Below are 25,079 nucleotides of genomic sequence, written 5' to 3' on the forward strand. Positions count from 1 at the left end.
ACATACAAAGGAATGAAACTGGGCCACTATCTTATATCATACACAAAAATAACTCAAAACAAACGAAAGACCTGAACATAAGACCTGAAACATTAAAACTCCTAGAAGAAAACACAGGAAGTAAGGTCCTTGACATTTGTCTTGGTGATGATTTTTTTGGATTTGACAACAAAAAAAAGCAAAAAAGGAAAAACCTAAGTCAGACTACATTAAACTAAATCATTCAAAAAATAAAAAGTTAAACTTAAATGGGAGAAAATATTTGCAAATCATATATCTGCTAATGGTTTAATATTCAAAATATAAAGAACTTAAACACAACTCAATAGCAAAAAACAAACAAAACTGCAACAACAAAACACTAAGAAATAGACAGAGGATCCAGATAGGCGTTTTTCTAAAAGAGACATACAGATATAGACGGCCAACAAGTACATGAAAATGTGCTCAACATCAATAGTCATCAGGGAAATCAGGAGTTCCTGTCATGGCTCGGTGGAAACGAACCCAGCTAGTATCCATGAGGATGCGGGTTCAATCCCTGTCCCTGCTCAAGAGGTTAAGAATCCAGCATTGCTGTGAGCTGTTGTGTACGTCACAGATGCAGCTTGGATCCTGCATTGCTGTGGTTGTGGTATAGGCCGGTAGTCATAGCTCTGATTCCACCCCTTGCCTGGGAACTTCCAAATGCCATAGGTGTGGCCCTAAAAACACACACACACACAAAAAAAAAGTCATCAGGGAAATCAAAGCAAAGCCACAATGAGGTATCAACTTCCACCTGTTAGAATGGCTTTTCTCAAAAAGATAAGAAATAACAAGACTTGACAAGGATGTGGAGAAAAGGGAACTCTTCTACCCTTTGGGTAGGAATCTAAATTATCCCAGCTGCAATGAAAAACAGTACAGAGTGTCCTCAAAAAAATTAAAAATACAACTATCATACGTCATATGATCTAGCAATCCCATTTCTGCCTATTTAACTAAAGGAAAAGAAAATCTGACTTGGAGAGACATGTGCACCTCCAAGTTCTCTGAGGCATTATTTACAACAACAAAGACATGGAAGCAACCTAAATGTCCATCAATGGTTGAATGGATTTTTAAAAGTTGGTAAGTGCATAAATTGGAATATGATTCAGTCATCAAAAAGAAGGAAATCCTGGCATTTGTGACAGCATGGACGGACTTTGAGGGAATTACGCTAAGTGAAATAAACCAAAGAAAGCCAAATATTGTATGATCTCACTTGTGTAACCTAAACAAACAAGCACACTGATGCATACAGAGAACAGACTCGTGATTGACAGAGGCAGGGGATGGGGGGTGGTTTGAAGTGGGTGAAAGGGGATAAAAGACCCAAACTTCCAGTTATAAAATAAGTAAGTCCTGGGGCTGTAATATACAGCATGGTGACTAGCCAGACATTGTGGTGATCATTTCATAATATATATAAAGAGGGAAACATTATGTGTGTGCCTGAAACTAACACAGTGTGGCATGTCAATTATATCTCAACAAAACAGACCGGAGCAAGGGCTGCTACTTTTTAAGAGAGGCTAGAGAATCTGGAAAAAAAGTCAACTAAATTGTGATGTCCTAAGAATCAGAGGGAACGGGATAAACTCCAGACTCAAGATGTAGAATAAGAAATGTGCTGGTGAGAAGCCTTCTATACACTGAACAAGAAACATGAAACAAAGGAGGCCGAAAAAATTCACCAATAGGGACAGTGACGTTCTTCTGGCAAGACAGACAAATTTAATCAAATATTTTGGGCATCATTATTACATTACTGATTTTATGAAAGAGCAACTTAATGGTTTAAAACAACATAGACTGATTACCTTTAGTTTCCATGGGTCAGGCATCTGCAAGATCTTCTCTGGCTGCAGTTATCTTCAGGCTCACCTCTGTGAGGATCTGCTTCCATATTCGTGCATGGAGTTATTAGCAGAATTCAGTTGCTCAGTTAGGCTGAGGGACTTGGTTCCTTGCTGGCTGTTAGCTACACACCTTTCTCTGTCCTCACTATGTGGGTCACTCCATAGGGAATCACAGAATGGCAGCTGGCTTCCCTCAGAGCAAGCAAGCAAGAGAGGACAAACAAGCCAGGAGCCAGACTCTTTTTCTGACACCCCATCCCTTTTGCCATCTCCTCTTTGTTAGAAGGAAGGCCCCAGGTCCAGCCCACACTCAAGGGGAGGCAGCTATACCAGGAGGCAGGATCACTGGAGCCACCTTAGCAGCTGCCAACCACATGGGGCCTAACCTGGGACTAACACAGTCTAAAGCAGAAATGTTTGACAGATAAATGTTATCCAATATTAAGGAGTTTCTCACCTTACTTGCTCATGTTGAGTGTTATGCTCAGAAAAACAGGAAAGGTCTCTAGAAATTGAGAAGGTGATCTATGAAAAGGGTGGGGTAAAGGAGGTATAAAAACCAAGGGCCAAGAGAAAACTGAAAAAAAAAAATTGTATGAGGAAGCTGCGGGCCCATAAGCTACATTTTCTACACAAGCATTAAAATATTCTCAAACGACCCAGGAAATAGGGCCAGACAAATGGGAGAATCGCTATGATAAACGGTCAAAGACAACTAAGAATCTTAAGACAAAATTTGACTGACCCCACCCACTAAAAAAATACCTGCAAAGGGGCCAAAGTAACACCTCACCTCCATAGCTAGATGTGCCCTTGTAAAAAACTTCTAGAGACAACTGGCAATGCCTTCCTTACATTTAAAGTGGACAAATTATGCATGTAAACACTCTGTTTCCTCCAAAGGAGGAGTCTGAAAGGAGGGAGAAAAATCACAATTTGTTGGGGGGGTGGGTGGTATTTTAGACGCGCATCTTTGCTAACCTCCGCCTGGTGGTCTGGCCCCTGCCTGTGTCTCGGGCCCCCTCTCCCCTCATTCACTGGCAGCACCTCAGGCAACAGCCACAACAACAAAAACCCAGCTCCTATCCACACCTCCTTTCGCTCAGGTCTGCTCGCAGATGTCACCTTCCCGACTGTTATCTAAAATAGCATCCATCTGCCCCATCCTTTTACCTTGCTTTTATTTTTCTTTACAGCAGTTACCACTTTCTTACATTCTACCACTCATTCCTTTACCTGTTTACTGTCTGACTCCTCCCTTGAGGTAAAAGCTCTATGACCTGGAAAAGAAAGCTTTACTCTTTCCAATAATGTCTCTTCAGTAAATAAAAGGAAAAAAATAAAATAAGGAGACCCCATTAAAACGAAACAAAACAAAAAAACACCTCAGGAGAAGAGCACAACAGAAAGCGGGAGAAAAATAGGAAGCACCAGCAATTACGATTTGCCAGAACTGTGCCAATACAAATTCATGCACAACAGAGAATATTTATATTTGTATAATGTAACTTATTTTTCAGACATCCTGAAAGACTCCAATGAGCTAATCTACTTGAAAATACTTAAGACAGTACGTAACACAGCCCTGAGACCAGCGCTGGCCTCCTCCAGACGCGCGCGCTGATTTCTGTGGATTCTTAAAGCAGCTTCGGCGTGCACCCTCCCTAGTATAAAATGTATTCTTGTCGCTATTTGATTGGTTGTCCCTCACAGGCGCCCTTTCCTCATTGGTTGCACCCCCAGTCCATCACTTTAGGACCCCAGCACTCCATTTGTCTGCTGCCGCAGATTGCGGCTGTCGGCCACGCTAAGACAGGAGTAGTTCCCCGGTGACGTCAAAGGCTCTCCCCTCCCACATTCCACAGCCTAGGCGGAGACTTCCCACTGCCCCCGCCTTTGGGCGGAGAACGAGACTTCTGATTGGGTAGGATGGGTGAGATGAGTATTCGATTGGTCCACGCTCTGGAGGGAGGTGGGGTCGTAGCTGCGTCTGGGAGCAGAGCTGAGGAGCCCTGGGGAGTCTCAAAGTTTGTGTCCGGAGCCTTAGCGGAGAGTGGGCTTGTTGAGAAGGGATTTCTGGGAATGAGAGCTGATTTCCTGTCTTTCTTTTGGATGCACACCCTGCTTTCACCTCCTCAGCCTTCGGTCTGACCTCAGGACCGTCACTCTCCTCCAGGGAATCTCAGGTCTCCGAGGACACCGGACCGGAGCCCTTGGCAGTTCCTTCTGAGGCAGAGAAGCGAACGTTTTCCTTCCTAAGTGCATAAGCTACACGCACACGCACGCACGCACACACACACACACACACACACACACACATACACTCGTGTGGAGGCGAATCTCGCCCTCCGAGGCCCTGCCGGCTCCCCTCCTGCCCTCAGCATCCTCGGCCCAGCGCGCCTCGGACCACCATGGAGGTGCTGGAGAGCGGGGAGCAGAGCGTCCTGCAGTGGGACCGCAAGCTGAGCGAGCTGTCAGAGCCCGGGGAAACAGAGGCTCTCATGTACCATACGGTGAGGACTCGGCGGGGCGGGGAAGGGGCGGCTTGAGAGGGGGAAGTGTCACCAAAGGAACAGTTCGGGGCAGGGAACTGGAAAGGAAGTATTTGGGAAGAGCGTGGCCCAGAAAGAAAAAAATTTGGGAAGAGGTGTGGTTTTTCTAACTGAACAGTGAAGGTGGGCAGCTAGCCCTTTAAAACTTTTGATAATAGTAACAACGTTTTGTATTTTTTTTAAGCAACTTACACTGGGTTCCCTATGGGTTTTTCACATCTGCAGTCTCATTTTCTATGCTTTCTGCACTGTAAAGCGAGAGAAGGGGTAGATGTTTTGATAATCCCCTTCTAGTGTGCTGCTCATTTTTGTTGGAAGGTTTTTAAAAAACTGGACAAAATAAAGTAGCATTTTCTTTCCTTTGTTGTCATATTCTGTCTCCCTTTCTCTCTCGCTTTACTTTCTTATTTGTATTTTAAGAAGTATACCTCTGTGTGTGTGTGTGTGTTTTGAAAAGACTCCTTCCTATTAGGAGGGAGACTGCTTTATTTGGCTTCTTTAACTGTGCAGCCAAGAAATCGGCTTCCTCCTTCAGAGAAAAGATCAGCAAAGGGGTATGGAAAATCTGAGGCACTGCATATTTCAGAAAGGCTTTGGAGTAGGTGGGACAGCTCACCAGTTACTTGCTGAGTCTTATGCCACAGAGACCCCATTGGTCACAGAGCATAAGTTTCTTTTGAAGTTTTCAATTCCGAGTTTTTGATATTACATTTGCAAAATGAAATTTTGTTTCCAACAGCCAGCACTGATAATACACTTTCTGTGAGATCTCTTTGTTTCTTTATTACAGAGTTTGTATTGAGAGGGAGAGAGAGAGACACTAATGAGAAAACGAGAGGCTTGGCTGTTTCCCCTTCATGATTCTTTTAATGGGGTCAGGGCCAGGATATTTGAAACTTTTGCAAAATGGCCTGCAGGCTCCACCTCTTTGGCCTTTGCCTCTGGCTGGCGTTATTTTGGGAAAAGGGATGAGGGCCTCCCTGTGATTCCCACCAAGGCATTTGCGGTGGTTGGGAATGACTTGTTGTAAACATGCAGAGTGCAGGGCTGAGAGGGAGGGAGTGGTAGTTCATGCTGGGTCAAAAGCCAGATGTGTGCTGTGATCTTCTGGGCTTTGCTCACTGAGCCTGTCCCGAGGAGACCACGTGGGTTGCCTTTGGATGTGGGGCGGGGGGAGGGAGAAGATGTGCTTCCTGTTGCCAGTACAGAACTTAGAGCACGTTGGTCCTGAAATATCTTATGATGATTGGGTGCTTCAGATGTTTCTACTGACACGGGCCATATTATAGCCATTTGCGAGGGGCACCTCTTTTTTGTTCTCACACATCTGTGAAAATGTCCCATTCAGCAGCCAGAATGCTTTGGGGTTGTCTTGCAGCTGTGGGATGAATTATGCACAGCATCCACATGCCCTTTCTTGGGCCTCATAACTTGTCTTTGTAAGATCTCAGGCCAGGGTTTGAGATGCTACCTGGGATGGTGACATTTAACTCCAGGCGGAACAGCTTGGACTGCCTCTGACATCTTTATGCACAGTTTCGAGGGTGGAGGCCTTATCTTTCTTTTGGTATTAAGGACTCAAGTTTTTCTATATCATTGTGATGAAGCAGTGATGGGTGATTATTTTTCCTCTAATTTTATTTTTTTTTAAAAAAACAACTTTTGCATCTGCTGCTTAGGGCTGTGCCCCTCTTCTGGGCAGCTCCCTCGCATAAAATGCCACTTGTCGTTGCTGCAAGTCATGGCCCACAAATGCATAGATGAATTAGTGTTGAAAGACGACGTATTGGATTTAATAGCATGGACGACTGGATTATATTCCTTGTAAACTAAGGGGAGTTTGGCAGAGATTTGAAAATAGATAACTTTCCCATCTGTTTCTTGAACTCTGTTGGATATCCAGTTGCAGAGCTGGTTAATTATTGCCATTTGTCCATAAAGCGAAATGGCCTGACCTCCAAGTGCAAAAAGGTTGGCCTGATTATGCATTCAGTCAAAGATTTATTTGTTCTTTCAGTGAGTGGTTGTTGAGTAGCTTCTATGTGCTGAACACTGTTCTAAACAGTTGGGATACAGTAATGAACAACACCAACAACAACCAATCCCAAATTCCTGACCTTGACAAGCCTACACTCTGGTGTGTGTGTGTGCGCGCGCGCACACAGGGAAAGCGAACAGTGAATATAATAAAGAAGTAAATGATAGAATATGCTGGACAATGTAAGTACTATGGAAAAAGTAAAAGTAAAATTAGAGCAAGGTAAGGGGGTGGGAGGAGAGAGGATGGAGGAAGGGCAAGATATAATAGTGAATGGGGGATCACAATAAGCTTCCCACAGGAATTCCCACTGTGGTTCAGTATCAAATCTAGTATCCATGAGGACTCGGGTTTGATCCCTGGCCTCACTTGGTGGGTTATGGATTCCACATTTCGATGAGCTGCGGTGTAGGTTGCAGACATGGCTCGGATCCTGTGTTGCTGTGGCTGTGGTGTAGGCCAGCAGCTGTAGCTTCCAATTCCATATGCTGCACGTGTGGCCCTAACAAGACACAACAAACAAAACACTTCCCTCAGAAAGTGGATCTGAACAGAGGCTTGAAGGAGCAGGGAGGGGAGCAGGTTATCTCAGCAGAGTGAAAAGCCAGAGCGAAGGCCCTAAGGGGGCGAGTGCATCTGGCAGGACCTGATGGTAACATCCCCTTCTGTTTTCCATCCCGCCCATTCAGGTCAGTTTTTTTCCTTGTAAATGCAGGTTACTTCCTGAGGCACAGTGCCTGTTTGGGGAATGGCTGCAGGGAAACTTTCCCAGTTGAGTGGGTTAGACATCATAGAAGGAGTGGAGAGCAGATGTAAGTTAGGAAAGTGGTAAGATAGTATAGCTCCCATCTTTTGGATATTTATTATCTGAAAGGGAGGACTGGCTTCATGAGCCTGCCACCTGTGCAGTCGCCCAGGGCCCCACACTTGGTTTGATGCTCTGCTGTCACCATCTTCGAATCCTTAATTTTTGCCCCACATTGACGTTTTGTATCAGGTGCCATAGATTATGCAACCGATCCTGATGAAAGGCACTGTACTTAGTGGCTTATAAAAATGATCTCTCTCTCTCTTTTCTTTTTTTTTTTGTCTTTTTAGAGCCGCACCAGCAGCACATGGAGGTTCCCAGGCCAGGGGTCGAATCGAAGCTGGAGCTGCTAACCTAAGCCACAGCCACAGCAACGCGGGATCCGAGCCGTGTCTGTGACCTACACCACAGTTCACGGCAACGCTGGATCCTTAACCCACAGAGCAAGGCCAGGGATCACACCTGAATCTTGATGGATGCTGGTCAGATTTGTTTCCGCTGAGCCACGATGGGAATTCCTAAAAAGGATATCTTAATAATCCAGTGAAGAAGTCATTTTTATTATTTTCACTTTACAGATAAGAAAATCAAGCCTTAATGAATTTAAGCAACTTGGTGAAAGGTCCTACAGCTAATGAAAGACAGAACCAGAATTTAAACTCATGTCTGGCTGCCTCCAAAGCCCATTTCTTGCCCACTATGTTGTACGATCGAAGGATCCAGACTTAAAGAGAAGGAACTGAGTCAGAGGATGGGAGAGGATGACTAGGGAGTCAGAAATTGCTGAATCTGATGGCGGCTAATATTTAACTGGGGTGGCAGTGCCAGCCACCAACCCCTTCCTAGCATGATCACTCTATTTGCTCTAAATAGGGATTTAGCTGCCATGTGCATGATTGCTAATGCCCTGTTTTGGGAGAACTGTTACCTACCTGCTCTTAAAAATAGAAGTTGCCCGAGGCTGGGATTTCCATGTCTCCGAGGTACCTTCTGTGAGCCATCAGGAGCAATGTTTTTCTCGTTTGATTAGTTATGACGACTTCTTGGTCCAGAAGGACAAAGACTTAGAGACATGTTCAGAGTCTACAAAATAATGAAACACCTAGGTAGAGCGAATTTGGATTTACTCGTTAGATCCTGAATTATTAGAGCTTTGGGCTTCCTCTTAAAGCTGAAAAAAATAGTTCCCATACAGACGATGAGATATCATTTTAAACCCGTAAGTAGTGCTTTTAGGAGAGCTATTGTTTCTAGAGTGGATTCAGGCTAAAAGTGGTTTCAGAAAATATGGCTGATATAAAAATGAGGAATGCGTGTTTTCAAGTCATTGTGTGAACCCTTGTCCCTTCCCTTAAACCTAGCTGGGTGTTGGACACTTCTAACATTCATGTATTTCCTGTCTGCTTCTGCGCAAATTACATTGCTGGGAATTTACTGTGGGGTTTTGCAATTTAAGGAGCAAAACAGTCCATACTTTTTATCTTAGGTATCCTATTATATGCATTGACACTATCTGGAAGGGTGCTCAAGAAACAGGTAATTGATATTTTTCTGGTAAGAAGTCTTGAGGGATTAGAGGTCAAGAGGGGGAGGGAAAAGGAGTTATTTACACAGTATACCTTTTGTACTGTTCAACCTCTTTACCTCTTGAACGTATTTAGGAAATGAGAAATGACAGCTTAAAGGCACCATGTAAAACTGAACAAGAGGTAATTTTAGCCTGTGTTTCCTTGCGGGGGAGACTCGGATCTGGTGCTGGCTCAGCACCACAGGAGTGGGTGGAGGCCAGGGGTGAAAGAATAGAGGAGGCAGGACTGCTTGGTGGAGAAGGGCTCTGAGGGTGGAGGATTAACAGCGGGTTTGTGTATATAAACTGTGCTTTTAGTCACTTTCTAATAACTCAGTTTAGCAGTCTGGGAAATAGGGATTTTATCCCATTTTTTGCAATGATTTTTTTTTTAAGGTATACAATAGGAACTTTTGCAAAGATGATACAGTCTTTTCAAAGATGATGACAGGTTACTGCTTGTTTTAAATTCTCGATTCATGGGGTTTCCTGCTGTGGCGCAGCGGAAACAAATCTGACTAGGAACCATGAGGTCATGGGTTCTATACCTGGCCTTGCTCAGTGGCTTAAGGATCCGTCATTGCTGTGAGCTGTGGTGTAGGTGGCAGACATGGCTCGGATCCTGAGTTGCTGTGGCTGCGGTGTAGGCTGGTGGCTACAGCTCCGATTAGACTCCTGGCCTGGGAACCTCCATATGCCATGGGTGCGGCCCTGAAAAAACAAAAAGACTAAATAAATAAATAAATAAATAAAAATAAATTCTCAATTCATATAAATCCATTTCTTTGTAGACTCATTCAGTGGTTGTGCTGCTTAAATTTTACACCCAGCTGGTTCTTAAAGTGACATGACTGAGCCCAGACAGTGGTATTTGGGGAATGCAGGGAAGGTTCCACCTGCCAGGTGTCCAGATGTGAAGGCCCTCTGATTTCCTCATCCATCCCTGACTGCTGGAAGGAAGTTGGCTGATCTCAAAGGCTGGTGGTTTCCCCTCCCCTCGGCGGCCCAGAGACATGATAGGGCTCCAGTGGGTTGTGGGAGCTTTGGGTTTGATGTTTGCCTCCTATTGTTGGCCTGTGGCCTGATTCCGAGGGGGATCCTGAGTCCTTATGGCTTGAGAAGTCATTACGTCTGGTCGCCTGACCTCCGCCCAATGAATACAGGTAACGTCTTCAGGTAGGAGACAGAATTGTGAAGCCAGTGCGATGTGTCTTTACGGCCCTAGTTCACCTTTCTCCACTTTCACTCCTTTTGTGTTTCTCTCTCTTCTTGGACCCAAAGTGCTCGCTGTGATGATGTTCTCTTGCCAACTCTCCTTCCTTATTTATTTATTTTTAGGGCTGCACCCGAGTCATATGGAGAGTCCCAGGCTAGGGGTCAAATCGGAGCTGTAGCCACAGCATGCCAGATCCAAGCCACATCTGTGACCTACACTGCAGCTCAGGGCAACACCAGATCCTTAACCCACTGAGCGAGGCCAGGGATCGAACCTGTGTCCTCATGATACTAGTCAGATTCATTTCTACGGAGCCACCACGGGAACTCCCTCTCCCTCTTTAATTTTGCTCTCAGGAAAGATTTGATAAGCTTGCACTAAAAATTAAAATTTATGTGGAGCTTAACATATGACTCCTAACTGGGCGTTTATATTTAACAATAGTTATTTCAGGTTAAAATAGTGACTTTCTAAATGGAGAACTTAAGGCGATAGCGGGGTAGTAGGGGAGGCATGTTTGGGGAATGGGGGGGTGGCAGGAAGCCCTCACTACCCCTCTGCATGGGACTAACTTGCATGTATGTTACTGATTTTTCTATGACCTAAAGAATTTTCACTGACTTGATAAAAAATCTTTGACCCAATTGTGTTATGTCTCTGAACTTGTTCTCATGGTGTTAACAAGGGTTGGGGGAAGATGGACTCAGACCCAGTTCTGAAAGATGAGAGGGTAGCACTGAGTTTTGTACTTGCCCTCTTTCTTGGGACATCCCTGATGGATAATATTCTGTTGAGCTCTGATATGATATTGCTCTTGCAGGAGAAATGAGGCATTGCATCTAGATTAATAATTGAATTAAACTACAGTGCTTGCAGCTGTGCGTGACTGAAAACTGATTCAGATTGTTTACAGGATAAGTGAATTTAAAAATTTTTTTTGTTTTTTGGCTACGCCCGGGGCATGTGGAAGTTCCCGGGCCAGGGATGGAACCCACGCCATGGTGGTGACTCAAGCCGCTGCAGTAACAACAATGGATCTTTAACCCGCTGCACCACAAGAGAACTCTAAGAAGTGAATTATATCATGTTGCAAGAGGCCTAAAATACAGCTATGTGTTTGGCTGAGTCAGCAGTTCCTCAGTGTCATCATGGACCTAGATTCTATCCATCCATATGCAGATTTCATCTTCAGCCTGAAGGCAACCAGAAGGCAACGCATACCCATATGCGTTTCAGGTGTTCAATTCAAAATGATGATGTCCAGAGGAAGAAGAGAGGTTATATCTTCCCTGTGTCCCTTTTTAGGATGGAAGAAACTTTTTTCAGAAGCCCACCAGCTGATTTCTCTTTGAGCTTTATTGTCAAAGATTGGATCACATCATCCTTTCTGAACCAATGACTGGAAAGGGATTTACGTAATTGGCTAAGATTAGCCGTGTGGGGATGGAGGATGGAAGAGATGTGGAGATGGAGGAGATTCTGAAGCCTCAGCCAGTATGACCGTGGGTAATGATCATTAGTAAAATCGTCTAATGATAGACCTTCACTAAATGGTGCATTCATTTAGCCAGTGGCTGGTTTTCTCACACAGATGGGCTAGCAAGCAGAAAATGTTTTCAAGTCCACAATAATTAGCCATGGGAGCTAGAGATCCAACCAAGTACCGTGCCATTTGCAGAGCTCCAAGAACATTGCTTAGCTGCGCTAAAAGTGCCCAGTGAAGGATGAGTAGAGAGCCTGGAATCTCTCTGTGACTTGTGCACAGGCCGTCACGGAGGGAGTATTGTTGTGACCCAGCACCCGACTTAGGAAATGCAGAGTTAACTATGTTATCTGTCATGTCAGTGTCAGTGTCAGTGTCAGTGAGGGCTGGAGGTAATCAGCTGAGCCTGTCATCACGATCACCATCCAGGACGAGGGTCCCCGTTCCGTTCGAGGTCCACACAGCCTCATCTCCACAGGCAGAGAGCCGAATCCTGCTTTTCAAACAAGCCATTTTTCCAGTTGCATATGGCTATTCAAGCACTGATAAGGCCACTTCTCAGTGCCTGTTTGCAGCTTGAACTGCCTGCCTCAGCCCGACGTGGCGCTGACCTGTCTGCGGACTATCTTGGGACAAATGGCCTTAGCTGGGCGTTTGGTGGGATTGAGGGCCTGTGGCCACAGGATGTCTGAATTGAACACGTGAGGGATTTTATGAAGGAGGGAGTAGGGGTTACGTTTAGTAGGGTCAAGACTGAAAGAAAAGGGTGAGTGCCAACATCCTTGTGTCAACCATGTGGCTTCTCTCCCTTGTCCTGGCTCACCACATACTCATTGGCTCTTCCAAATGAAGTTCCAAGTGGCCTCAATTTTCCACTGAGTGGGATTGTCTAGATTACCCACGAGGGGCACAGGAGGTGGTGGTGGGTTTTATCAATGGAGAATCTGAGGCCTGGAGCAAAAATAAATTTGCTCAGCTGGAACACAGACTCCCTGAAGGCAGGAGTCACCACTGTCTTTTCTTTACTCCCAAGGTGCTCAGTCAAGCACAAGCTGCTCAGAGGTCCGTAATATTTGCTAGATGCGCCATTACATAGAGTGAAGTAGCCTTGGAGGATGGATGAGCTCGGTGGCCTTGGTCTCGTTTGTTAGTGAATTTTTGAAACTCTGGATGCTTGTAAATGCCTCTGCAAATCTGAAAATTTAGTCTGAAAGTGACTTGTTTAGAGAACAGGATGGAAGGGAGGGCAGTTGTAATAGTCCTAATTTCCTCTGTAGGAGGGTTGGCGGCAGCATTGTGGAAAGGGTGAGCCTTTTTTTTTTCTTCCTTAGGGCTGCTCCTATGGCATATGGAAGTTCCCAGGCCAGGGTTCAAACCGGAGCTGCAGCTGCCAGCCTATGCCACAGCTGCAGCAACATTAGATCCAAGCCTCGTCTGCGACATACACTGCAGCTTGCGGCAGCACCAGATCCTTAACCTACTGAGTGAGGCCAGGGCTTGAACCTGAGTCCTCATGGATACTAGCCGGATTTTTAACCCTCTGAGCCACAATGAGTACTCCAGGGTGGGCTTTTCAGCCAGGCAGATATGGAATCCAGGGGCACTGGTTTTCTGGTGACCACGGGCAAGTGACCTCACCAACTTGGGTCTCTGTTTCTTCCCGTGTCACTGCCTGGCCCATAGTATACACACTTTTCCACTCTCTCCCCTCAGTCAGATGTCTTCTTTCTGGGGAAGACTGCTCCCCGCTCAGGAGACTGACATCATTCAGGACGCATAAGAGACCTATAATTACTCTCACATGCATCTTCATTTCCTCTCCTCCCCAGCTTCTCTTTTCTGCCATAAACACAGGTCTCTGCCTTGAACACATGTTCGCCAGATGCTGTCGCCCCTCCTTGGTTTGCTCGTTGTTCCTCTCTTGTTTACGGCCAGGTTTTCTCAGCCAAGTGGTCAACAACTACAGCCTCCATTTCCTCACTTCTTACTCCTGCCTCCTGTATGTTTTGGTTCCCACTGCTGCCTAAAGGTCCCCCAGCTTCTCTCTGACCTCAAGATCCACTCATCTGTCTCTCCATCCTTAAGTGCAAGGCCTCATGGGAATATCTGCAGTATTGACCGACCACTTGATCATCTCATAACTCGCGCTTGCTTTGGTTTCCATGACACCCTGGGAGGCTTAGTTTTTCCCCTTTTGCTGGCTTCCTTACCACCTGTTAAGTGTGAGCATTTGGTATGTGGTCTCCTGTTCTCTCTGTACTCTCTCTGGGGCTCCTCTGTCAACTTCAAAACAGCTGGTTCTCAGGAGTTCCAGTTGTGGCTCCGCGGAAACGATCCCGATTAGTATCCATGAGGACGTGGGTTTGATCCCTGGCCTCGCTCAGTGGGTTCAGGATCCTGTAATCTGTGGTGTAGGTTGCAGATGCAGCCCAGATCCCATGTTGCTATGGCTGTGGTGTAGGTTGCAGACATGGCTTGGATCTGGTGTTGCTGTGGCTGTGGTGTAAGCCGGCAGCTATCACTCTAATTCAACCCCTAGCCTGGGAACTTCCATATGCTTTGGGTGCAGCCCTAAAAAAGAAAACAAACAAACAAGCAAACAAAAAAAAAAACCCAAACAACAACAACAACAAAAAACAAATCCAGCTGCTTCTCAGATCTTTCCATCGGGTATTTGTCTATTGATGGGAGCTAGGAGATCTTTGGAGTATGACCCAAGATTCTTCTGGGCCCTCATGAGCTGGGAAATGGCTCTGGCTGGTAACCCTTGAATCTGTACGTGTTACTCTAAGAAGAGCTGGGGATACTTTGATCCCCCCTTATCACCGCACCCCTGCTATCTCAGGCAGTGTTTAGTGAATCAGCTCTCCTGCAGTGTAAACCCAGGAGAGGCTGACAGATCATTGCTGGGACACAGCTGTTCCTGGAATTGGTGTTGTCCATCAGAAGCAGGCTGTGTTTTGACTGGGCTCGTGCTTATTCTTTGGTTTGGGAAGCCCTTTGTGGTGTTCTGCGGTGGTGTGTCTGTTTTCTCGGACTGTGTAGAAGGTCAATGTAAAAGTCAGACGTAACCTCTCAGGTCATGTACCATCGATCCCACTGGTGTGCGTAGCTACCGTTGAGTTCACTTCCAGCTGGCTATATCCAGTCACCTGCCTTTGAGTTGCTCTACTCTGGTGTCATTTATTTATCTAAACTTTACTGCCATTACTGAAAAGTTTGTAAAGAGTTGGTATGGGTTTCTCTGAGCCACTCAACATTCTCTGCCGGCTTCTTGTTAGAAGTATCTTGGAAGAGAGTTTTTCTTTGGAAAAACTCATTGTGGTATAATTTATTTCATATCCTCCGTCTCAGTTTGTCCTGCTGTGAAATGTTGCACTTGTATTACATGATCACAGAAGTTCCTTTTTTTTCTTTTTTTTTCGAGCTGCATGTGAGGCATATGGACGTTCTCAGGCTAGGGGTCTATTCAGAGCTGCAGCTGCTGGACACAGCCACAGCCACAGCAATGTGGGATCCGAGCCACATCTTCAGCCTACACCAGAGGTCATGGCAATGCCGGATCCTTAACCCACTGAGCAAAGGTCAGGGATTGAACCCGCAACCTCATGGATACTAGTTGGATTCGTTAACCACTGGGCCACAATGGGAACTCCATCAGAGGTTCCTTTTAACTCCACAGTCCTGTGCTGAGTGTCTCCCTCCCACCCTTGAAAGTCTCTGATCTTTCAAAAATGGTGGTTTAAAACAACTATAACAACAAAATTCAGTTGATTGCTTATTTCATTTGGGCAGGTCAATTGGCAGGTATAGTTTTGTGTTTTGTAGCCTCTGTTTTCTGACTTAAAAACCTTGCTTCAGTAAAACCCAGACCAAATAAAGACTGGAACAACAGAGCAGCACAGAGGTAGGAAACATTTTTTTTTTTTTTTAAACATCAGAAACACACACACACACACACACACACAAAACCCTCTTCAGACTTCTTGGCGAATAAGAGGAGTCTGGGGAAAAAAAAATATCTACAACAGTTGCCCAGTCGTCTGAGTGGAAAATCTTGCTTTTGAACATTTCATATCTTGGAAATGTCTGAGTAGTTTTTGTTTAAAGGGAAATTCCTTTTGGCTGAGAAAGAGCCTGCAGGATTCAAAGTGATAGGGCAGTGTTTTTAGAAAACTTGGAGGAAACAAAGATTTGTGATGAAAATGCTTTCTCACTGGCCAGTGGTGGTAAGCAGAAATTTAATGCCCGGGTGACCAATCACAGCAGTTTAAAGCTTCAGCCATTAACTCCTTCCTTTCCCTCGCTTCCTGCTTGTACATCCTGGGGAAGCATCTCTCGTAGCTGGTCCTTCCTCCAATTTGAGGAATTTAGGGAATGGCTCTTCAAAACGTGCGCATGTTCTAGGCAGGAGGATATATAATCTTGACCTCTTGGCTCTCTTAGTAGAGTGGGAAGGAAGATATGTAAACAAGTCATTAAGTTTTAAGTCATTAAATATCTGGTGTACATTTTGCTTTAAAGCTGTGTTGCAAGTATTTCTGGAGCACTGAGGGGATATAACAGACCTGAAGGAGACGAAGGGTTGGAGAGCATCACACAGAACAGGTGATATTTGCATTGGGTCCTGAAGCATAAATAGGAGTTCTCCAGGCCGTGGGAACAGCAGATACAGAGTAGGAATGTGTAAAATGTCATAGCTGATGCTAGGAATCCCGAGTAGTTATGTACTTATATAGTTTTTATGTAGTTTGAGAGTAGGGTGCTTTCTGGGGAGTGTTGGCAGGTAGGACAAGATCATCCAAGGTTTACATGCTTGGTTAGCCATTCGGATATTCTTCTGTGGGCAGAAGAGGGGTAGGAAGCTTTTAAGACTTTTAACAAAAAGCAGATGAGGAGAGGATTGTGTTTTAGAAAGAAAAGGCTAGTGGTTACAAAGGTTGGATTGAAGGGCAGAAACGATGGCAGCAGGATGACCTTGCTGGCTGCCTCTTTCATCCGTGAAGTAGACCAAGAACCGTGAGAGCTTTGAACCTGACAGAGAGGAGCACATGAATGCACGAAAGGGTTGGGAGTGAGATGTGGAGACTCGGTGACGGTGGGGCGTGAGAGGGGGATACAGGCGGCGTTCTGATGTGGCACACCGCAGTGCCGTGGCAGATTGGTGGTGCTGCCAATGGTCGAGAAGGGGAATATATGGAGGAGGAATGAGGTTGCTGGGAAGGTGATGACTTTGGTTTTGGTCATGGTGATTCGGATGTGTTTGTGGAGCAGGTAGGAGGGACACCTCAGAGGCATTTGGAACCTTGAATCTGGAGTCCTAAAGAAAGGTCTGGGGATGTAGATTTGGGTGTCATGGGGCAGGCAGGCCAGGTGGCGGAGGGGGAGAGGTCAAGCCGGTAGCCCTAAGAAGCTAGGCCAAGGAGGTCAGGGGTTCAGTGAGGAGTGTGGGAGCAAGGCTGAGAATGCAGCCGTGGGGACACTTGAAGGGTTAGCAGGGGAACATAAATCTACATATCACACAGAGAAGGAATCAGCAGAAGAGTGGAGAAAATCCAGGAAAATCCCATTACAGGAACAGAAGAGGGGAGACTTGCTACAGAACACTCAATTTAAGGGGGGCTTTAGTGTGGTCTTTAGCTGACCTCTGAGCACTCTGAGGACCAGGTGGTGTGAGCTCAGAGCAGGACCGTGACCGAGAGCCACAGAGGCCCCCAGGTCTGTACCTGTGGGCTGCTCTGAGCCACCATGACCAGGTGAGAGCAGAGATGCCGAAGGGCAGGAACTGGGAGTACTTATGCCTGGTGGGTGATCTCTGCAACAGTGCCTCTTTCTTTCCTTTTGTTTTTGTAAAGCCTGTCCTCGCAATTGGCCTTGGGCACTGTCCTGCGGCTGGCCCAGTATCATGAGGGCCCTTCATTCTTCTCGCCAGGGCTGAATCCATCTACTCCTGATCTCCTCAGTGAGGAAGAGTTTGTGCCTATGTCCCTTTGTGTCATTTACAGTTTTCAGGCTTTGGGGCATGTGAAAGGAAGGTTGTACAAGAGGTTAGGATTTATCAAATGCCTGTAAGGCCTGAACCTTTTCTTTTCTATATTTTTGCCGACTCTGCCCACTGAGAAAGTATCACATGGACGCACTGGTTGCCAAAGATGAGTTCGATCACAGAAATATCAACAGGGTTCATTTCAAAACAAAACAGTGTTTAAATGGTAGAAAAATAGAAAAAAAAAATTGGCCCCATTTTTAGTGACATAATCATCGGGGCAGGTGAGGAGGAATGGCTTTGTAAAAGGGATATGAGCCCGAGGGCTTTCCAGTGGAAGGAACATTAAAGAAAGTGGTGTAGCTTCAAAGAAAATGTGCAGCTATAAGCAGTGCCTGGGTTTCAGGACCTGCGTAGGAGATGTTGGGGGGACACCCTCCAGCCCTCCCCGTGCCCCCTGCATGCTGGGGCGGCCTTCTACCTTTGCTCTCTGCTGCCCTGTATCTGGGGTGCTGCTTTCATGGCCCTCAGGCCTCCTGGCCAGATGAGGACCAGACATGGGTGGAGGAGGACTCTGCAGCCAGGATTGAAGTGGGTGCAAGAAAGAGGGGTGGGGACCAGGGAGAGTTCTGCTTGCTGACTACACAGGGAGGAAGCCGGTGGTCCTTCTCAGCCCAGAGCAGAGCAGACTCCTGCGAGGTGACACCCAGTTGAGGATTCACCCTACAGTAGGGCTGCAGCGCGGGTTAAGTGGGCCTCTTGGCTGACTGGGACCCAGAGTGCTTTTGGTCATGTTATTTCAATAACAAAATGTCTTGTGAGTTTGAAGCACCTTAATTATTTTAGAACAGCTTTAGGGTCACAGCACAAATGAGCAGAATGTGCAGAGTTTCCATACACTCTCTGCCTTCCCCCGACCATGCACAACCTACCCCACCATCAACATCCCGCTGTTAACCAACTTGTGGAATGTGGAATGTGGCTACCTGTGGCAGCTTTTGATTTTAACTTTGTTTTTTAAAATGAGTCATGGAAAGGCTTCTTCTGTAATCCATCCAGAAGCCAGTTTGGTCCACAAGAGCCGCACACATACATGCGTGAGTGTGTGAGGACATGTGTAGACTGCTTTTTTTGTTTGTTTTATTTTAATAAAACCTTGGTCTGAACAATTTAGGAGCAGACCTATAGATTTCAGTAGAATTCAATTAAAAAGTTAATGTACTGGGAGTTCCCATCGTGGCACAGTGGTTAACGAATCCGACTAGGAACCATGAGGTTGCGGGTTCGGTCCCTGCCCTTGCTCAGTGGGTTAAGGATCCGGCGTTGCCATGAGCTGTGGTGTAGGTTGCAGACGCGGCTCGGATCCCGCGTTGCTGTGGCTCTGGCGTAGGCCGGTGGCTACAGCTCCGATTAGACCCCTAGCCTGGGAACCTCCATATGCCGCGGGAGCGGCCCAAGAAATAGCAAATAGACAAAAAAAAAAAAAAAAAAAAAGTTAATGTACAGTGTCTCCATCGCAGTCCCTGCCATCTTCCATTTGCAGGTGGCTGAGGAAGAATTGGACATTGTTCTTTGGAAAGGAGGATGGGATCAAGTGGGCGAAATGTTATATTTTTGTAACCAAAAAACTTGAAGCTGATCTTTGTAGCTTTGACTTTTAACTTCCTGCCCTGAGATGGCATTCATTTCTGAGGCCCTGCCAGGAGTTGTTTTTCTGGTTCTGCTCTGGATTTGCAAGTGTTCTTTCCAGGGCTCTCCTGCAGCCCATGACCTACATTTGGAAGCATCTGGAAGGCCTGGGGCTGTGGGCCTGGGAGGTGGAGGAGGTCAAGACCAAACCCAGATGGAGACTAACCTGACCCTGGGTTCCAGGGCGTCGTGTTCCAGCTGATGGGGCCCAGTGACTCTGGCAATCTTAATGGTACACATACATTTTTGTTTTCATGTTTGATGAGAAAGAAAGGGAGAGACGTAGCAGCCAAAGACACATCTGGTTTTCCAAGCTGTGTTTACACATGAGGAACACGAAGTGGATTTTAAATCAAAAGGAAGCTGGTATCTCCTTTTGACTTAAATACAGTCTTATAGGAGGAAACCGAAATTAAGCCTGGCTCAGCTGAGAGGTGGACAGAGCGTGGTGAGTTTTCAACTTTTCCTATTCCTACTCTTCCTGTTTCTCTTGTGAGATTCTGAATGTCCTGTGGCCTGCTGATCGCTCAACCGCTGGGGCAGAGGGCTTGTAGATAAAACAGGAAGTTTGGAGTCAGCCCTGCTTTTATGGCTCATTACCACCAACAAATTATTTATATGGTGCTTCCCAGCTCTGTCAATGGTGCAGTCAGAAAATGGTGATATCTGCCCAGGACATGGTATCAGCCCCTGGGCTCTGTTGACTCCAGCCCCCACACAGGGCATTCCATAGATACACTTTCTGGGAAGCTACCAGAACAGTGGCAAGCCCATCAGAGGGAACCCATGACGTAGAATGCTGAGCGAATGGGTGAATCAATGATTCTGGGCTTACAGTCTGGTTCTGGAGCTCCCTACACCGGGTACCTTTCTGAGGCTGTTCCCCAAGGCCGAGATAGAGAATGAGTAACATGACACAAATGAAGCATCTGTCTCCATGCCTGGTGGCTGGCCGCTGCTTAGGAGATAGTAGGTTCCTGTCCTCCGTTTTGCTTTTTTTTTTTTTTTGTCTTTTTAGGGCCGTACCCACAGCATGTGGAGGTTCCTAGGCTAGGGGTCGAATCAGAGCTGTATCTGCTAGCCAGCACCACAGCCACAGCAATGTGGGATCCCAGGCACATCTTCGACCTACACCACAGCTCATGGCAACACCAGGTCCTTCATCCACTGAACGAGGCCAGGGATTGAACCTGTGTCTTCATGGATGCTAGTCAGATTCGTTGCCACTGAGCCACAACAGAACTCCCCTTCGTTTTTCTACTCCAGTAATTTCAGAGAGGCATAGGAAGGAAACTAGTTCTGAATTCTCACCTGAAGGAAAAGAAAAAAATTAGTAAAATAGAATAAAGCCTCTGTAATGTGACCTAATTATTTTGCTTATTTATCTTCTCCAGTTTCGTTAGGATATAATTGACATATAATGTATGTGTTTCAGATGTACAGCCTAATGATTTGATATATGTGTATATTGCAATGTGATCACCACAATAAATTTAATTGGCATTTATCATCTCACACAGTTACAACTTTTTCCCTCGTGATGAGAAATTGATGCTACCGGCCTAGGACATGGTATCAGCACCCCCAACCTTTCAAATACACAATAGAGTATTGTTAACTCTAGTTGCTGTGCTGTACCTCACATCCCCAGGACTTATTTATCTTCTAACTGGAAGTTTGTATCTTTTGGCCACCTTCACTCTAATGTGGCCTAACTGTGGTGACATTTAAGGGAAGAAAAACCCTAAAGGTTTTTTTAGTTCCAACCTGAATCTTTTTAGGCTCAAGGCCTGGTATTGATTTGCATGACTGAATTCACACTTCAATTTTTCAGGCACCTGCTTCTGCAGAACTGAAATTCTTTGGAGGTTTTGAGAGGGTGGGTTGGTGGCAGGTGTTGATGTTCTTCAAGTCACAAGAGGGAAGGCGAGAAGGGGGCCGGCTCATTCCCTGTTCCTGCCATCACCTGGAATAACCGTCTATGACTGGGCATTGAGATTATTTACAGTTTTTTTTTTAAATATATAAATAGTGTCTCTGGGGCTCATTGTGATAAGCTTAGGAATTCATTCATAGGAGGAGAGTGGGAAGGAACAGTAAGCATGTTTTGGAACAGCCCCAGTGAGGCCCTGACCACAGCATCAGGGGGCATCCTGCAGGGCTCTGCATCTGCTGGGGCTCTGCCTGGCCCCTGGGCCTTCTCAGCAGAGCATCTGTTGGTAAGCTGCAGCTAAAGGCATTTAAACCACAGGCTCTCCTTCTCACCCCCGGCCTGAACTGACCTTCCGAAGTAGTTGATCTAAGTAGAGTTCAGCAAGGGAACTTCCCCTGAATCTGCTTTCTTGGGAAGCAGAATTCTAAGTTGGTCTTCTCTGACTGCCTCTCACGTGGACCAACCAGGGGTCTGTCTAACACAAAGGCCACAGAGATTCTAGCAGGTGAGTGGACCCACTTCTATAATGCCTTGTTATTATTTGGGCAGTTAGAGTAGGACTTTGAAAGAGCTGCCTCTCATTAGAATCCTATGTCCAAATCTTCATCCCTTCTAGAAGTTATGATTTTTACTTTAAACAAACACACACAAACCTATTTCTGAAAATGAGGCAGATGCCAAAGAGAGAGAAATCCTTGGCTGTAGAGTCTAATAAGTTTGCATGAGTTACCTGATGGTTCTTCTCTGTGGAGCTGCATTTTTGCAGAACAGCTGGCAGTTTGGGAGACTGGCTAGCCCTTCACTGGTTTTTCATGAAATGCAGATGATTTTCATGGAGAAGTTTGTTCTTTAGTATTTGCCAATGAAAAGAAAAATATCCTGGTAGGTAGATTTTTTTTTTTTTCTTATTGCCCTTTTGAGAAACTATTGCCTGAGCCAGATTTAGAAAACAAAGCAAAACAAAACAGGAACGAAGGTTTCAAGATTGCATGCATGTATATCACTTGGCTTCTAAATACGGTAATTGAAATGTGTAAGGGAGCCTACTTATCTTACGAACCAAGAAGTCCTTCTGGCACTGGTGTAGTTAGTGGTCGAACAGTGCCAGTGGGGCCCCGAGCTGTCCCCTCTTTTCATTCTGCCATCTTTAGCACAAAGACCTTTGTCTTCATGGGCATTGCCTCACGGTTGCAAGGTGGCTGCTTTACCTCCTGCATAACATCAACCTCCCCGGCTAGGAGAAAGGGGGCGGGGGGCAAAGCAGAAGAGGGTAAAACCTGTGTTAGGAAAGCCAAGGCTTACTCTGAGGTCCCCAGCAGCGTTCCTTTAGGTTGGACGGGCCACCCCTCACTGAAGAGAGGCCAGGAAGGCCAGTGTCATGGCTGTTGCGTTGTTACCCTGAACAAGATTGCCACGTCCGATCCTGAGGAGGGAGGGCAGGATGGATACGGAGTGGTCAGGCAGCAGTGTCATCTACCACACTACAAAATAACATTTTCTAAACGTCTAGGATCCCAGGACTGGTAGGGACCTTCGAGCTGGTGGAGCACAACCCCTTCATGCCACACACACGGGATCTGCTTTATTTCCTTCTGCTTGGACTTTGTGTGCCCCAAACTCCAGCTGCACTTTTGGGAGCTCCTGGGCAGGGCTGCTCATCCCCAGATGTGTTAACTGTGCCCGGATTGTGAGTGGGCTGTGAAGGAGCCCCTCTCACAGGAGAGGAGAGCGGCAGAGACTCGGGCAGTATGCGTGTGGGACCCCAAAGGGCTGATTATGCTTTCTCAGGAAAGGCAGCCAGCCAACAGTCATGACTGGGCCGCCTCTGAGTACGGAACCTGGAATCGGGCCTCCTGGAATGATCGCAAGAGCCACGGAAGACTCAACCCGGTCCTTGAGGAGCAAAGACCGATGGGGCCGCCAGGGCCATGGCTCTTGTTCAGTGTGTGTGGAGGTTGAGGAACGGCCATGGCAGACCAAGGAGGCCGACCAAGGAGCCAGGCCCGGAAGGCAACCTGGAGGAGTTGGCTTTGAGCAGGGATTTCTCAAGGGCCTATTATTTGGTGGAGAGTGATGTCGTGTAAAAACACTGATTTGAGTGTAAGCAGTTTTGCCTGGTTGGAGCCATTTAATAAGTCCAGTCTGCAGCCTGGGGTGTTTTCTTTAGAAGAGCAGCCTTGAGTTGAGGGTGTTTATGGACTCCTCGCTGTGTGCAGAGGGCGTGATACGTTAGGCGGATTTACTGGAACATCTTGGAAAGACCACTGGCTCGGTACCAGCTTTCCCTGTGAATTTCCAACCTCAGTCCTCTCCTTTTTCCTAGGACTGCCTGTAGCCCAGACATTTCCTTTCTGCCCTTGCTTCTCCTGTTTGAGAGTCCTTCTCTGGGGCTGCAGCTCGTCTCCCCAGAGCTGGATCTGTGTGCCCGACAGTGCTCTAGAGGATATTCTTCAACCTTGCCTCTGGACCGTGTGGACGAAGCAAAAACAAGGGGACCAGTGTCTAAGCGGCTCTCATGCTACACAGGGGACCACGGGCCTGGTATTTATGTTGAGTATCCGGTGTATGAGTCGGCTCCAGCTACTGTCACAAAGTATTACAGACTGGTTGGCTTAAACAACAGATGTTTATTCCTCAGAGTCTGCGGGCTGGGAAGTCTAAGATCAAGGGGCCAGCAAATTCTGATCTTGGTGAGGGCCCTCTTCCTGGCTTTTTTTCTCTCTGCGCCTTCACTTGTGGTCTCTGGTCCTCTTCTTAAGGGCGCTCATCCCTTGGTGGGAGTCCCACCCACATCATCTCATCTAATTACCTCTCCAAGGCCCCATCTCCAAATAGTGTCACTTTGAGGGTTAGAGCATCATTGTAGGAGTTTGGGGATGACACAGTTCAGTCCGTGGCACTGGGGATTCCCTGGAGTTTCATGGGGCCTCCTGAGTGACAGGGCACTGTGCTTGTTGCTGGAAGAAACCTGTAAGGGTTGAAAACCTATCGAGGGGCAGTTCTTGAAAGCTGAGATCATGGACTCAGGTGAGTCTGGGAACCTCCTGGCATGCTCTCCAGGATGTTGTAGGTGTAGTGCATATGTGTTTTTCATCACATTTTCAAAATGTGTTTATAACCCCTCGGAACATTAAGAGTGTCTGTCCTGGAGATGGTGCTTCTAAAGTGGAGGCTGGGAGGCCTCAGGTCTGTGCATGACGGTGTCCATGGCCAGCAGCCTATGTGCAGAGACGGGAGCCCTGCCCCCACCCCCCCTCCCAGGCCTCCCTCCAACTCCCAGAGCACTCTGGAGAAGCCCTGCCCCCTTTTTCTGCTGTGCACTAATTAGACTCTGACTGTTTTTTTTTTCTTTCTTTTTATGGTCACACCTGTAGCATATGGAAGTTTTCCTGGGCTAGGGGTCAAATTGGAGCTATAGCTGCCGGCCTCTGCCACAGCCACAGCAATGCCAGATCTGAGCCTCATCTGTGACCTACACCACAGCTCACGGCAACACCAGATCCTTAACTCACTGAGTGAGGCCAGGGATCAAACTGTATCTTCATGGATTCTAGTCAGGTTCATTTCTGCTGAGCCACAACAGGAACTCCTAGACTCTTGACTATTAACAGGTGAGCTTACCGCCCAAGGACTCAAGGGAGCTTCTCACCTGAAAGCTGTGCTCTTTGTACCTTAAACTCTTTGTTTTCATTTTCTTTGGGGAAAAACAAAAACAAAAACAAAAAAAAAACGTTCTTTTCTCTTTTTTTGAGAATGCATAAAAAATTAGTGGCTTACATCATAAGCTAAAAAAAATCTTGTTTATTAAAGGCATTTCATAGTATTCTCAAGGTATTGACTCAAAGTAGACAAAAGCTGAAGCTGTCTTTTCTGACCATAAATGGAGGCCTGTGGGGCACATACTCATTCATCGCAGCAGCT

At 46.4% G+C, this 25,079-nt stretch overlaps 1 protein-coding gene across 1 annotated transcript in view; it reads left to right on the plus strand.

Annotated features, from left to right (window-relative positions):
- The first annotated feature begins 3,885 nt into the window (after positions 1-3,885).
- Positions 3,886-25,079, plus strand: part of CREB3L2 (cAMP responsive element binding protein 3 like 2) — a 128,424-nt gene continuing 107,230 nt past the window's right edge. The window contains exon 1 of the mRNA XM_047763909.1: positions 3,886-4,399. Coding sequence (XP_047619865.1) covers positions 4,298-4,399 — 102 coding nt within the window. The 5' untranslated portion in view covers positions 3,886-4,297. The remainder of the gene's footprint in view (positions 4,400-25,079) is intronic.

The sequence above is a fragment of the Phacochoerus africanus genome, chromosome 16 (genome assembly GCF_016906955.1).
Source record: "Phacochoerus africanus isolate WHEZ1 chromosome 16, ROS_Pafr_v1, whole genome shotgun sequence".
NCBI lineage: Eukaryota > Metazoa > Chordata > Mammalia > Artiodactyla > Suidae > Phacochoerus > Phacochoerus africanus.